The sequence below is a fragment of the Solanum stenotomum genome, chromosome 3 (assembly GCF_019186545.1).
Source record: "Solanum stenotomum isolate F172 chromosome 3, ASM1918654v1, whole genome shotgun sequence".
NCBI classification, from domain to species: domain Eukaryota; kingdom Viridiplantae; phylum Streptophyta; class Magnoliopsida; order Solanales; family Solanaceae; genus Solanum; species Solanum stenotomum.
The window spans coordinates 8,152,109-8,168,882 of record NC_064284.1 but is presented as its reverse complement, the minus strand read 5'-3'; the positions used below and the strand labels follow the sequence as shown (position 1 = coordinate 8,168,882).

Here is a 16,774-nt window from a genome sequence, read left to right as displayed (position 1 = left end):
ATTCATCTTGGGTATAACAAAAAAGTTGGTCATTTTCTTTCAAATATTGACCCAGTTAGTGTTTATATGTTGTTTTCTCATTTACTTTTGCACAATAAATTATTTATTGAACGAAAAAGGGTAAAACGAAAATAAGCAGACTATTTGAAAAAGTTTAATTATAGTTCATTTATTTATTGGGCTAAAAATACATGTAAGACCATATTTTTAGTTCATTTCAAGCTCTAAAATTAATATTCTTTCGTCTCAATTTATGTGACACTTTTCATATTTCGAGATTCAAACAAGTATCTTTGATCATAAAATTTTCATATGTCTTTTAATTGTTTTAAGTTGTCAATTATAGTGACTTATAGTACTGCTGATGTAGTTTATAAATATATAAATTTCATTTTAAAAAAAATTGAAAATTCACGGGCAAATTACTGGTCAAATTTAAAATGTTTGCCTATCGAAAAATGAAAAGTGTCACATAAATTGAGACAGAGAAAATAACTTTATCTTTTTTAAAAAAAATATTATTACTATTTACTACGTGTCAGTTTCTTATTGGTAAATTAAATCTCAACCCATTTAGTTTCCTCGTATCCATCCATTCCGGTGCCCCATGACCCAAACCCAATAAAAAAATAGATTGATCATTTTTTCCATTTAATGAGTTTTCTAATTGGGTTTGGATTATGAAGCACGAAATGGATGGGTATTAGAAAATTAAGTGTGTTGTAATTTAATTTATCCGATAAAAAATGACACGTAATAAATAATAATAAAAAAAAAATTAAAAAAAAAGATTGTTAGTTTTATGGGTAGAAATGGACCAAAAAGTGGATTGAATGATTTTTTTTTAGCTCAATAAGTGAATGAAGGGTATATTTAAATCTTTTCAAATAATCCAAAGGTATTTTTGACCCTCATTTGTTCATTAAATTGCGTCATTTTGGCCGAATTCAAATTCAAATTCAACCAAAAACACATTTTCCCTCCTATAACACACTTAGCATGATAACTTGTTTTGACCAATCTAAATCCATTTTTTTTTCCTTTGGCTGATTTGAGTAATAATTGGAATATCTTATCACGGTGTTTCTCTATTTTATTGGAACAAGTGATTTAACAACTTTATTCTCATCAAAATTATATGATATATCACAAACCACTTGTTTATTACTCATACTCGATCTCCATCCATTAGTACAACGCCATGAAGCAATTAGTGAAAGCAAGGTAACGATTAATGTTTCAAGCCAATTTGATGGACCAACAGGTTGAAGTTTGTTAAATCAAGTTAAATATGAGTATAAGAGAAAGGGTGCTTCAAAAGGTGTATGTAGGCTCAATTAATAAGCTAACTAGCTAGCCCATGTTTCATATAATATTATATATTTTTTTATATATTTCTATCTATTATATAGAAGGGAGAATTTTCAAACTTTCAACATGGCTGTTTTTTGTCATATTTAGAAAAGCTCAAGTGCAATTTGGTCATTGCCCCTTTCAATTAATGTTTAGAATTACGGTATTTACTATCTTTTGCTCCTTAAAACTCTTGCATGACAGTGCTTTATAATTGTACCTTTTCTTCTTTAGACAAAAAAACCAGCCAACATCTCCATAATGACATATATATCCATCCTTATTTAATTTAAGTGGGCCCACCAACTTTATCATCTCGTCTAACCAATACTATTGTGTATTTCATTATTTTAATGATCATGTCTCACCTTTTTTAGTTGATTACATATTTAAAAAATAAAAATAAAGTGGATATTAAAATATTTAACAATTTAGTATACTTAAAAATATTATATATATATATATATAAACTACATAAAAAGTACTATATATCACAATAATTAACAATTATTTGACACTTTAAATTCTATCAATACTATATAAATTAGGATAAAAAGAGTAACATATAATATTTAAATATATTTTAAAATAATATAAGTAATACTATAAATTACGATAATTAACAACTTAGATATTTAAAAGTTATATAAAAAGCTTGATTGACTCTCTAATGTTTTGTTGATTTGGTAAGGTGATCAACTAATATGAGACAACTATTTTTAGAATAATAGTCAATTAATATGGGACGAAGGGAGTGTTATAGAATTTGAAAAGTTAGCCAAATTTTTATATGATTTTAAAATCATTTCCTCATTTCAAAAGAAAAAAAAAAACTTATTTTCTAGAGGAAATATGTTGAAAAAATTTTAGCTCATCAAATATAGAAAATTAACATTTTACAGAACACACCGATAGATTCATCAAATTTTTTTCTCTAATTTCACGTAAAAACAAATTTAACAAAAAAAAAAGGAATAATACATAATAATATTTTACATGACTTATTTTCTATTTTTAGCAATTGAGAAAAATACATTATTAACTATTTAATCCTTAGCTAAATTATTTATGGATTTCTTAAGTCACTATAACAGTAAAACTGAATTCGAACAAAATAATTATATGCATTTCAAATTTTTTTCTCTAATTTCACGTAAAAACAAATTTAACAAAAAAAAAAGAATAATACATAATTATATTTTATGACTCATTTTCTATTTTTAGCAATTGAGAAAAATACATAATTAACTATTTAATCCTTAGCTAAATTATTTATGGACTTCTTAAGTCACTATAACAGTAAAAATGAATTCGAACAAAATAATTATATGCATTTCAAATTTTTTTTCCTCTAATTTCAGGTAAAAACAAATTTAACAAAAAAAAAAAGAAATAATACATAATAATATTTTATATGACTCATTTTCTATTTTTAGCAATTGAGAAAAATACATAATTAACTATTTAATCCTTAGATAAATTATTTATGGACTTCTTAAGTCACTATAACAGTAAAAATGAATTCGAGCAAAATAATTATATGCATTAATCCTTATCGATGTTTAATATATATATATACACTATCTTGTTTATACATTGTAGCATTTCATCTTCTTTAAAACTGATTTTTTTTCAATGAAAGTACATAAATATTATTCGTACTATTCATTAGTTTTCAACTTTCAAACATAGGAGTAGCTGTTTTTTGCCATATTTAGGAAACTTTAATGGCAATTTGGTCCAACTTTTAATACTTTTCTAATGAATAATATTGTACTTCACTTTTTGTAGTTGTACTTTTAAAATTTGGGACATAAAAGCCCTTTCACATATTGTTTTTCAGGCGCAAAAAAAATTGCCTACTTTCCATGCATGTGGGCCATTTTTTAAAATGCTAATTACTTTATTTGTTTACCAAATATGAAAAAATTATGTCTTTTTTTTAGTTTGTTATGTATCTAAAAATTGTATAAATATAAATAACACTATAAATCATAATAATTAACAACTTAAATATTTAAAAGTTATATAGAAAATTTAATTAACTCTCGAAATTCTATTGGTATCAATTTATAAATCACAATAATTAACAATTTAAAAAGTATAAAATACATATAAAAAATCACTTGACTCTAAAAAAATCTTATCAGTGCTACATAAATTGGGACAGGAGAAGTAACATATATGATCCGAAAATTACGTTAAATATTTAAAAGACATATAAAAAATGATTAATTTTTGAAATTCTATATATGCCACGTAAATTGAAACAAAGAGAGTAATATATATTATTTTTAAAATTATATAAAAAGTACTAACAACTTAAAATCTTTTTAAAATCATATAAAAATTTGGCTAACTTTTCAAGTTCTATGACACTCCACACTCCCTTCGTCCCATATTAATTGACTATTATTCTAAAAATAATTGTCTCATATTAGTTGATCATCTTACTAAATCAACAAAACATTATTTAAATTTTTCCTATATTACCCTTGGCGTTAATTTCTTTTAAAAGTGTTACATTTGTTTGTAAAATTCTCACAAAGTTTTTTAAGGGTTGAATTAGTAAAATTATTTTCTTATTTATAATTTCTTCAATACCGTGCAAAATGAAAAGTAATCAATTAATATGAGACGAACGGATATTGGACCCCGTGCTAGCACGGGGTCGTGTATCTAGTACTTATATAGAAGAGACGATTTCAACTACTTTCAACATGGTTGCTTATTGGTCATTCAATTGGCAAGTGAGGATATTTTTGTCATCCCCACTTCTCAAAGTGATAAGTATTGCATAGAAAAATTGTACTATGAGCCTTAATATTTGGGTCTTCTTAACATCTTTAATAAAAGGCCAAATCCATCGGTAGCCTCCTAAAGTTTACACGAAATTTCACTTAGATACCTCAACTGGGCAATGTTCGCTTTAGACACCTTATGTAGGGTTCCGTTATGTCATTTTGACACTTTTTTTTCAAAAATATATAATGTGTGTGCGTTACACTCATGAGTGACCTATAAAGTGTCCAATAAAATAAGGACATTTGCCATTTTCCCCCAAAATAATTCTTAAACAATGAATTTTTGGTAAAACCAAAAAGATAACCAGTGAATTGATGACACGTGGCATTTTACACAAATAATTATAAAAGGAAAACTTAATCACTTTTAAAAAGAAGTGTTTTGCAGAATACCAAACCACCCCTAACCCCTATCCCCCCTGCCCGCCAACACCAATCGTCTTCTCCACAAAAATCAAATCCACCCCTACGCCATTCGTCTTCTCAGGCCTCAGCCATATCCAAGCTTTCTCTATTCTTTCAAGATTCAAAATATATTAAATCCTCTTCCCTATAAAATAAGAATTCGATGGAATTTGAATGATTTGAGTGAAAAATAATTTATATTCTATAGCTGTAGAGGAGTAAAAACAGAAAATTGAGGAAATTAGGACCAAACAAAATGAAGAAATTTATCTTCAATATCATCATTGGAAACTTAAGTGCAAGTGCCGTTTCCCGTGGAGAGTTAGAGACTAATTAGAGCATAAAATACAGAATGGAATCTAAGAAAGAGATAAAAAGGAATTTTTGAGAGAATTAGATCTAACAAGCAAGAAAATTGTTTGTATTAATTTCAATCATGATTTTGAACCACATAATTTAAACGAGTCCTGATTTAAAAACAAATAATAAATTAATTTGACTATTAAATTTAAATCAGTGGGATATATATTTAACTCTAAAATTTCTGACAACACTTTTCACCATGGAAGGAGTTTAAATTTATGAAAATGGTAGTTGAAAATAGGACAAGACAAAAAAGAAATTAAAAAAAAGAGGCTAAATAAAGCTCTGACGCGCTGTTAGTGAGGGTTATAAACTCATTATGCCATGTCAGCGAAAAGTGTCAAAATGACACAACGAACTCTTACTTAAAGTGTTCAAAATAAACAAAGTTTACTTGAGGTGTCTAAGTGAAAATTAGTGTCAACTTTAAGGGGTTACCGATGGGTTCACCCTTAATTAAAAGTTTACACTTTTCTACTAAATTACATATTATGCCTTCTATCATTGAGTAAAGTGGGGTCCATTTAATTTTACAATTGACACGTATACAATGATAACTTTATTGAGTTTCTATATATTTCCATTTTGATTGTCTACATATTAAATTGTTTAAATTTAATATAGTTAAATATTTTAATAAAATTTTATTATTTAGCTTTTATATTCAAAACAATTTATTTTTTAATATTATATATATCATTAAATAACTATATGATTATTAATAGTCATATTTATATTTTTAAAGTATAATTAATAAAATTAATTTTTTAAAAATAAACTCCTAATAAATAATTTATTAAGAAAACCGTCAAATTAATTTAAATCAAGTATATATTTATTAACTCGATGTAAGTATTCAAATAAGATTTTACCTTTGTGAGGTGTAAATACAATTCACCAGTATTTAATTATTAGAGTTTATATTCTACACATAATTTATCAACGTAAAAGAATAAGAAATCATAGCATGTTTTTCTTTGCAAGTAAGCTTTTTTTATAACTGAACTTTCAATACTCTTGTAAGATCAATAAGAATTTTTTCTTATTGAAAAATATTGAATTGCTTTTTATCATTAAAATTGACATTATGGAAAGAAGGGGCAAAAAAAAACTTCTTTCTTTTAAATTATGTGGTATAATTTAACCAAAAATATACTTCTTTTATTTGATTTTTGTGGAGTAATTTAACTAAATATTGATATACTTTTTTTTTTACTCTTTGAAATATTAGGGAATTTTACTTTGGAATAAAAAAATTCTATATCAACATATTTGGGGTCCATAAATATAGGTTCTAATGTACAAGGCTTTAAACTTAAAATCATTTTTAAACATAATAATGTTTTAAAAAAAATTGAGAAAATAATGTCATACAAAAAAGAGTAATAAATATCAGATTCCTTCAATGAGAAGTTCGACCCTTACTCTCTCAAGAGAATTAACTATAAGGTTGCTAAAACATCAATGCTTATTATAATCCTAAAATATTCTTGCCGTTACTACTTTTATGTCACTATTTTCTTTTTGCTTATGTATATAAAATATACATACCTATCTTATAAAACATGACTCCAACAACTAATATATAATTTTGATATATATTTATGTGTCACACTTGATATGTACTTAATATACAATCTTCATATATGTGTCACACTTGCTATGTACTTAATATACAATCTTAATATATGTGTCACACTTGCTATGTTAGCCCATGCCATCCACTCCTAGTTAGTGTATAAGATCAAGTTTTTAAGTATTTTTGTAATATATATATATATATATATATATATATATGAAAGTTATGTATATTATTGTATACTGAATGTATATTATTGTATGTCGAATTGTGTTTGAGGCTAAATGTTTGTAATGTTAATTTTAGACTATATTTTTGAAATATAAGTTAAGAAATTGTACTTTTATGAAATTTTCGTATAAAATAGGATAACTAGATATCTTATATGAAGAAAATATTCATCATCTATATCAATGATATATTTTTTAATTGAAGACTTATAATACTATTTTAATATATATTACCTAAAACAGTTTATACACATATAATATAAGTTTTATTCATAATATAATATATTTATCATACATTTTAAAACACTTAATTTTAGCACATTTATATTGCATGCATAATTTACTTTTAATAATATATATATTAGATTTATCATAGTATTGCTAAAAATTATAATAATGGATTAAAATCTATCATTGAATTTAGTGATTATTGATTAAAAATACCCACCCAAATAATTCTTTTCAATAAAATATGCGTTAGATTTTTTGGATAATCACTAGTTTAATTTTACTAGATATTGGAGTGAGGCACGTGCTAGCCAAATTTAAGTAGTTGGCGCGCCTTACCAGTTTCAAAGCAAACTCCTCTAAAATTTCGGAATATAAATACGTAATTAAGGAAATAAAGCAACTTGAGAAGTTTGTTCAGTTACAGTTATAGTAGTAATTTAGGAAATAAAGCAACTTGAGAAGTTTGTTCAGTTACAGTTATAGTAGTAATTTAGGAAATAAAGTAACTTGTGTTTGTTAAGTAATTAGAGTTTTTTTCCATTAGGGTAATAAGATGTGTATAAATAGATAACTATCTTGTTTAGACTTCATAATTCACATAATTTGTTTAGGTTTACATAGGTTAATTCTGGATCAAGAATCAATGTCGAAGCCAATGGGAATACGTTTTCATCCTACTGATACGGAGCTAATCAACTATCTAAAGAGGTTTTTCAAAGGCGAATTATCTTTGAATGAACAATGTCCTATCCAGTTTGCGGATATATATGGAGATCAACCACCATGGGAGATATTTGGAGCTAATTATGAAGAGAAGTTTCGTTACTTTATTACTCCTTTGAAGAAGCAGAAGACTGAATATAAAAGGTTTTCTCGAATTTGTGCTAAAGGGACGTGGCAAGGGCAAACCGGGGAACATCTTATAAGGAGGAATCGCACGGCGCCTGTGGTAGGGTTTAAGAGAAACTTGAAGTTTAAAACAAGTGAGTGTGGCCAAAATAACACCTGGTTGATGGTAGAATATCATGTCGCAGATAGTTTCTTTAAGGAAAATAATCATATTCCTAAGGAAGATTTTGTGGTGTGTCGAATAAAGAAGAAGATGGGTAAAGAGAAGAACGTGGATCATGCTATGGAGGCACAAGATGGGGATGTTGCGGGAATTATTGATCCTATGTTGCTTGAACCTAATCATAATAACGACTACTCCACAAGGGAAGATCAAGTTAGGGTTTGTGATGAAGTTGAGGCTACAACTACAGAATTTCATGTTCAAAACAGTACTTATGAAGTAGAAGAAGGCCACGGAGTTGATGATATTAGAAGCGATGAATTTCTGGAAGAGATTTATAGAGCATTTGAGGACATTCCTGACGATTGGTTGCAGAATTCACATGTTCTACAAGATATATGATACACATCAAAATATTTATATAGTTCGATCCTTAGATGGATTATGTAGTTGAAAAAAAATTGTATATAGTTCAATTTCGCCCATATATATAAATGTCGATGTTCTGATTATCAAATATTTCTTCGAATTGTGCAAGCCTGTTTTCATATTTATTCTCTTATTTCTCTTCCTATGTCAATTTTATCAGTATTACCTGTAAAAGAGCCATCCGTGTTTAGTTTAAAACCAACATTAGGAGGACAATGTACTAATTACTATCAAATAATTAAGTTCCTCCTATAGTAGCTGTAATATTAATTCTAGTCAAACGGGTAACATTTGTGTAGTGTAGTAGTAATAATAGTATTTGCATTGGCTGCTTTAAACGTTTGTTCCTCCTCATTGATGGGTAAAAAATAATGATTATCATAGCAATCTTCTATCTCCAGGTCACTGATTTTTTCTGTAGCTAGGCGTCAATGTTGTTCATGTTAGATTAAAGATTTATTGGTTGTATGGTTTGATTTCGATTCACTTCAACTTTTTAAATTTTCGTAATAAATCCATTGATAATTGGTGTTTTGGTGGACGAGTTGTTTTCAATTGTATTTGAATTGAACGAGCGAAGAAGAAGATATATTGGCTATCCTCGTCCTTATTTGTATAAACTAGTAAGTATATATCAATTTGATTTGTATAATTATTATCGATTGATAATTGGAGGTTTTGTTGGTTAATTATTTTCAATTGTGTTTGAATCGAGCGAGCAGTGATGTCAATAATTGTATAATTGGGTTATTTTCATTTGTATTTGGATCGGAATAACATCACAATCCACAAGCAGATACAGAAAACGAACTCACATTTCCAAGATTCACACACATAAATTCATTGAGGCAGATATTACTTTTTTTTGTTTGATTCTGAGCTTCAGCTGAATGATAGTTCATCAACAGATAGAAAATAGAAAATCAAGAAAACTGACAAATAATCTAAAGATACCATGTACGTGTAGGTATGAGGGTGACTTTGATAGAGAGATAATTAATATTCTGAACGGAAGGTGATCTATGTATTATCAAGTTTTAGCAGAATAAAAATACCAACATCTTCTTCATCTTGGGTATAACAAAAAAGTTGGTCATTTTCTTTCAAATATCCACCCAGTTAGTATATTTGTTCTATTTTTTCATTAATTTTTGCATAATAACTTATTTATTGAACGAAAAGGGTCAAAAAAAGCTCATGTAACTAAACATAAACATAACGTTTTTTATATAGTGCTATGTAAGTATATGTGTGAATTGAGCAATTATAGAATGCTAAGATGCGAAAAATAGAAAAAAAAAAAATAGGGATATGCACTGCATAATTTTAGCATGTACTATATGATTGGTATATATATATATTATATTATGTTAGAACGTGAGGTTGTTGAAGCAAATGCACTCACGCAAAGTCATAGGCTATGACTCATAACATTTCAATTCTGCATTTTTGTGTTTTACATGTAGCGTGTCCTTATTTTACAGCACATTTTAATTAGTGTGTGTATAATATGTTAGAATGTGTGTGAATTGACCTGTGATAGACATCTAAGAAGGTGAAAATGAAAAAGAAAAAAAATGGTATGTGTACTGCAAATTGCAATGTATCAGCACTCTATTTTCCCAGTAACTAAAGTTCGCCTATCATTTTTTTCTTTAAATTATACAATTCAATTATTGTATACAAATACAATTTTTTGTTGAATATTAAAATTGTGGTAATTAAAATAGAATAAGATAGGGTTGTCAAAATGACTAAAATCATAACATAAAAATTCACATATAAACACACATGTATAACTAATCTAAATTCATTTTTCCACCGCTTCTGCATGTACTTTTTACCAGACGCTCACTAACACTGGAAAGCAGTCAAAACACAACACTATGTCAATGGTACAAAATATAAATATTCATTGTAAATAATTGTAGTCACAAACAATTGTCAATCATATATAAAATATTTATGTACATTCAACGGTGTAGCTAGAAATTTAACGAAGGGTGTCCAAAAATTCTATAGGTAATAAAAAAAATTTAACGAATAGGTGCACTTAAATTTTGTAAATCAAACTACGTAACATTAATGATAAAAAAAAAATTGATTAAAAAATATACCAAATTTTTTTAAACCAAACTATATAATATTTAGTTTTAATGTTCATGTTTATTTGATAGGAAGTGAACGGAAAAAAAGAAAAAGAAGAAGAGAAAAATCAGTTTAGAATGAAATAACTTTTATGGTTCAAGATTTCACGAACCTCTGATAACTAACAACGAGACATGAAAAATAAAGAATAGACTCAAACAAGTTATATTAAAAGAAATTTTGTGTGGAGCATTTTCACTTTTAATAACTTTATAGAAAAAATAAATAAATAGGATTTGCTTATTAACTTTAAATTAAATAGTTACTTTATATTTTATTTAAATTTTTAATGAAAAGAAAAAAAAATAAAAGTCAAATCGATTAAAAATTCAATTGGCTACTGAGCTTTTTATCTACTTAAATTTTTAAGTTAATTTAGTGAATTGTTTAAGAAAATAATATCTTTATTAACTACAATTAAGAAATTAATTAGGAGCTCATTTAAAAAAAAGTGTAACCAAATTGAACCCACGCGCAGCAGGTAGCAAATGCCTTAGGTGAACGACTGAAACCACTTGGCCAAGAAAGATTATTTTTTCAAGAGTGTCCAAAACGTCTTATTTTAGCATTTAAAGTATTATTTCACTTATATATATGATGTAATTTTTTGTATATTATGTATTTTGCCCGTAAACACACCCAAAAACAATTACCAACCAAATTTGTGTGCTCGCGTATTTAACTCACAAAGATCTTGATATATATATGTGTGTGTGTGTGTGTGTGTGTGAGCAGGGGCGGATTTAGGAAGGTGGAAGGGGTGTCACATGACACTACTTCTGTAACACCTCGCAAATTGAAAGAATTCAAAAGAAACTAGAATTAGAAAGAAGCCATTTTTTAAAAAAAAATAATAAAATTTGAAAAGTTTGACCAAGTTAAGTTAAGTATGAGTTTTGAGTCAACTTCAAACGACCATAACTCCTAGCTCTGGATGAGTTAGGTGTTCTACCAGATACCATAGGAAAGCTCTTTGAATTATCTTTACAATGACACCAAGTTTGGCCCCTTTCAAGTTCGTATGAGGGGGATATGTCAATTTGAAGTTGGGTTGTCTAGATAAGGAAAGTCAAAATTGGATTTTAAAGGGTATCTTGGTCTTTTCTATACCCAATTGGTTTAATTCATTTTTAGTGAATTATTTAGGGTCTAACTGAATGGGTTCAGTTTACACAATTACAAAATCACTCTAGGGTTTTAGAGAAAAGAACTCAAGAGGAGAAAGGAGAAGAAAAGGTCTAGATTCGTCGACTTCTTGAGGAATTGATTTCGGATTTCTCCAAGGATTCGATCCTACGAGGTATGTGAGTTCACATAACGTTGGGTTCGTTCACCCAAGCTCCAAACATGTTTATTTCAGTATGATTTTCGTCCTAAAAGATTTAGAATTTAATGTTCTTGAATTATGTTCTTGAATTTGGGATGAGATTGAGGAGTTCTTGAGAGTTTAATGTCGATTGTTAGAGTTGTTTTGAGTTAGATACTAGTGTGTATGTTTTGGGTATCTGAATATAAAAAGGAATTGAGAAAAAGAATCGAATTTAATCGATTTAAGATCAGAAACCAAGTTCAAAAATTCGTCAGAATTGATCGGGGGAAAGTTGGCGCGGCGTGCCCCCGTAGAGCTAGGAAGGCTGGGGCATCACGCCAACAGTGCACCAGAAATGGGTTCCAGTACTTTGGGGATGGCGCCCCGCGCCAGCAGTGCACCTGGAACGTCTACCTCCACCCATTTTTCATTGTTTAGCCCTTCAAAGTTCTTTTAAAGTATCCTATCACTTTCTATCAATTATAACTACTCTAAATGACTTCTAAACATCTAGAAATCATCCGTAAACATGAATCATAACCTTGAATCCATAAATTCAAATTCAAGGAAAGTTAAGAGTCAAGTCTATAGAGTTCTTAGAGTCATTTCAATAGTCTTTTACCAATGTTTTTAACTCATTTTAAAGACTTATGCATTGAGTTAAGTAAGAGTAAGAGTAAAGTTCATTTCTTCAAATGATTATGGGGTACTAAGTATTCCCAAGAGTTAAAATGTTTTCACATTTAAATAAGAAAGGAAAAATCAATTTCCAAGAGAACTTTTGAGCTAGTTTTTGAGTAATAATCTCAAACCACAGAAAGAGTTATGTTTTTAAACATATAAGCTGAGTATTTTGGGAGTAGTATTGAGCATAGATATGGGGACGAGTTCATAATAACTAAAGTCTCCATAAACCGTGTAGTCATCGTGGGTAGAAAGGGCCATACTTTTTAGATGATTCCTTGATATTTTGTAGCATAGAACAGTAGATCCACTTAGTTGAGGCGTTCTATATCCTGGCAAGTTATATGACAGTTCTAGAAGCGTGGACAAGACATTGTACCATCACATAACTCATAGTGATGGTTGTCGGTTAGAGAAACTCTCATAGAAGTATATTACTTTGTTATATAAATATACATTGAGTTGTTATTGTATTTTTCAATACATCGAGTTGCTACCTACTGTTTAAATGCTTTATATAAACTGCATCTTTATTGTTGTTTATTTATGCATTGAGTTAAGTATCCATGAGTTAAGTAAAGCTGAGGTAAGTGTTTCTTTCATAATTCAGTTCAAGCTTATGTTAAGTTTAGTTTTTCCCTCGCATGATCGTACATTCAATGTACTAATGTCATTTGGCATGCATCATCTTATTATGCAAATACAGGTAATTAGGATCAGCACCAGCGCCTTGTTGATCTAGTCGAGCACTCAAAGTCAATTGGTGAGCCTCCTTGCTTTCCAGAGGATCCCTTTGGTTATGTTTGGTTTTATTGCTTTGTTTATTTCAGTTGTTATATGATGATTAGGGGTATTGTCCCGACATCCCTCCTAGTATTTAGATGCTACATAGACAATTAGTTTTTAGTTCAGTCGTCTTGCTAGTTCAGTTGTTTGAATATAAGACTTGAGTTGCCACTTTGGCTAAGTTGAATGTTATTTCTAAATATTCTCAATTTATCTATTCAGACAGTTTATTTAAGATTGTATTTAAGTACATTTTTGTTGAGTAATTTTTCCGTTGAGAGTCTAGCCAGGCCAAGGGTTCGCTTGGGGCCAGCAATGATTCTCGAGTGTCAGCCACGCCTGGGGTGTACGCTCGGGGCATGACAGCTTCGTCGAAAAATTTACTAATACATATATACAATTAAGAAACTAAAGTAGATATACCAATTATATATTGCAAGTGACCCTCTTAAAAAAAAATGCACATAGCCTAGATGGTTTTGTGCTAAAGAACCATAGCCTCATTTTTTCTTGTGTTTTTTTCCTCGGGTTCAAACCTCCAAAACCTCATTTTTTATGTGTGTGTTTTCTTTGACCATCTTTGTTTATTAGTAATTATTATTTGGTGCTTTATAAAAATAAATATTATATATATAAATATAATGGTGACACCGCTTACGATAAATCATGTGTACGCTACTGTCTATGCGCGTGCGCACACATTTAGCTCGCAGAGATCTTTACAGGCCATCTCTGTCTAGTACTAATATAAAGTATATATATCTCAAATTGAACCATTAAAAATCTTGTAAAAATATTTATGTAGGTCTTTTCTTTTATTTGATATGTTATATAAACTTATATTAAAGAGAAGAATTTATCTTATTAGTATTGTTTGATAATCAAGCAAATTATAAGAAAATAAATTAATTAATTAAAACTTGATAAGAGTCGGACAATTCGGCTATGACCCATTTTTACTGAAAAAAATATTTGGGTGAGTACTTTTTAATAAATAATTATTAATTTTACGATATTTTTATTTATTTATTAACATATGTAGCAATACTATGATAAATCTGCTAGGAATTAAAAGTGAACTATGCATGCAATATTAATATATTGCAAGTGTTTTAAAATGCACTATATATGCTTATTTGGTAAGAAATTAACACAATATAATATAAATGTATCAAAGTATGTTATAAATACACTTCAATTGCTCAGATTTGTTTTTAGGTATTCCTCTAGAGCCAAAATGTTTCATTGACGATCACATTTCCCCGTGTATATTATGCATATCAATGTATATCACACACATACACACATGATATACATGTGATACACATATACACACAAATCCTTTACCTTAGAAATCATAACGTATTCAACAATATGGTCCCTCCAAAATAGTCTAAAAGCTCTTTCATGGAACTAATGAATGCATAAAAATCACGAAAGTTCAACAGAGATCCAACACTTCAAAAAGTGTATTTAAGCTAAATTCAACATTTTAAATCTTCTATAATTCAATATTAATTTGTTAAATCAAGTTAATTATAGGAGAAAGGGCGTTCCAAAAAGTGTATATAAGCTAAATTAAGCTAACTAGCCCAAGTTTCATATAATATATATATATATATATATTGGTGTATAATATTGTATATCAAATTTTTAAGTATTTTTGTTAAAAATATATATAAAAGTTTTCGTATATTATGATAAATCGAATGTATATTATCGTATATCGAAAATTGTATTTGAGGCTAAATGTTGTAATGTAAAATTTAAACTATATTTCTATAATGTAAATTAAGTAACTGTACTTCAGAAACTTTCGTATAAAATATCATATAGATATTGGGGGGGCACGTGTTAGACAAATTTAAGCATTTGCGGCCTATAAAAATTAGGAATTGTAAATACGTAATTAAGTAGTTGCGCGGCCTTTCAAAGCAAACTCCTCTAAAAATTAGGAATCTAAATACGTAATTAAGGAAATAAAGTAACTTGAGAAGTAATTAATTAAGTAAGTTTGTTCAGTTACAGTTATAGTAGTAATTTAGGAAATAAAGTAACTTGTGTTTGTTAAGTAATTAGAGTTTTTTTCCATTAGGGTAATAAGATGTGTATAAATAGATAACTATCTTTGTTTAGGTTTCATAATTCACATAATTTGTTTAGGTTTACATAGGTTAATTCTGGATCAAGAATCAATGTCGAAGCCAATGGGAATACGTTTTCATCCTACTGATACGGAGCTAATCAACTATCTTAAGAGGTTTTTCAAAGGAGAATTATGTTTGAATGAAGAATGTCCTATCCAGTTTGCGGATATATATGGAGATCAACCACCATGGGAGATATTTGGAGCTAATTTTGAAGAGAAGTTTCGTTACTTTATTACTCCTTTGAAGAAGCAAAAGACTGAATATAAAAGGTTTTCTCGAATTTGTGCTAAAGGGACGTGGCAAGGGCAAACCGGGGAACATCTTATAAGGAGGAATCGTACGGCGCCTGTGGTAAGGTTTAAGAGAAACTTGAAGTTTAAAACAAGTGAGTGTGGCCAAAATAACACCTGGTTGATGGTAGAATCATGTCACGGATAGTTTCTTTAAGGAAAATAATCACATTCCTAAGGAAGATTTTGTGGTGTGTCGAATAAAGAAGAAGATGGGTAAAGAGAAGAACGTGGATCATGTTATGGAGGCACAAGATGGAGATGTTGTTGGAATTATTGATCTTATGTTGCATGAACCTAATCATAATAACGACTACTCCACAAGGGAAGATCAAGTTAGGGTTTGTGATGAACAAGATGCAGTTGAGGCTACAACTACCGAATTTGATGTTCAAAACAGTACTTATGAAGCTACTACAATGGAGAAGACAGAGACAACGTTGGAGGTACAAGAAGGCCACAGAGTTGATGATATTAGAAGCGATGAGTTTCAGGAAGAGATGTATAGAGCATTTGAGGACATTCCTGTTGATATTCCTGACGATTGGTTGCAGAATTCAGTCGTTCTACAAGATATATAATACACATCAAAATATTTATATAGTTCCTTAGATGGATTATGTAGTTGAAAAAAAAATTGTATATAGTTCAATGTTGCCCATATATATAAATGTCGAAGTTCTGATTATTGTAGTAAGAATTGTGCAAGCATGTTTTCATATTTATGTTCCTATGCCAATTTGAACACAATAGTTAAGCAGTCATTTCCTAGGTGGGATATATTATCAGTTCTGATTAGTCAGTTTTCCTTGATTCAATTTCCCAGTAGAGCCTGGGATTAGTGAGTTCACTGTTGGCAAAACTGTCCCTTTGTAGTAGATGTTAAGTCATACTTGTTCTTGATTATTTATAGCAAAAATTTCACTCCTAACAGTGATAAAAATCCTAATTTGATGGGAATATTAAGCAATCATTATCGATAACAGTGGTTAAACGCAGAG

General features: G+C 28.7%; 1 protein-coding gene and 1 pseudogene across 1 annotated transcript; both read left to right on the top strand.

Annotated features, from left to right (window-relative positions):
* The first annotated feature begins 7,608 nt into the window (after positions 1 to 7,608).
* On the top strand, positions 7,609 to 8,379 carry LOC125860444 (NAC domain-containing protein 96-like). The gene has a single exon (XM_049540403.1). The coding sequence runs from the start codon at positions 7,609 to 7,611 to the stop codon at positions 8,377 to 8,379; it is 771 nt and encodes a 256-aa protein (XP_049396360.1).
* A 7,149-nt stretch (positions 8,380 to 15,528) lies between these two features.
* LOC125860553 (NAC domain-containing protein 2-like) lies at positions 15,529 to 16,354 on the top strand (annotated as a pseudogene).
* Positions 16,355 to 16,774: the final 420 nt, after the last annotated feature.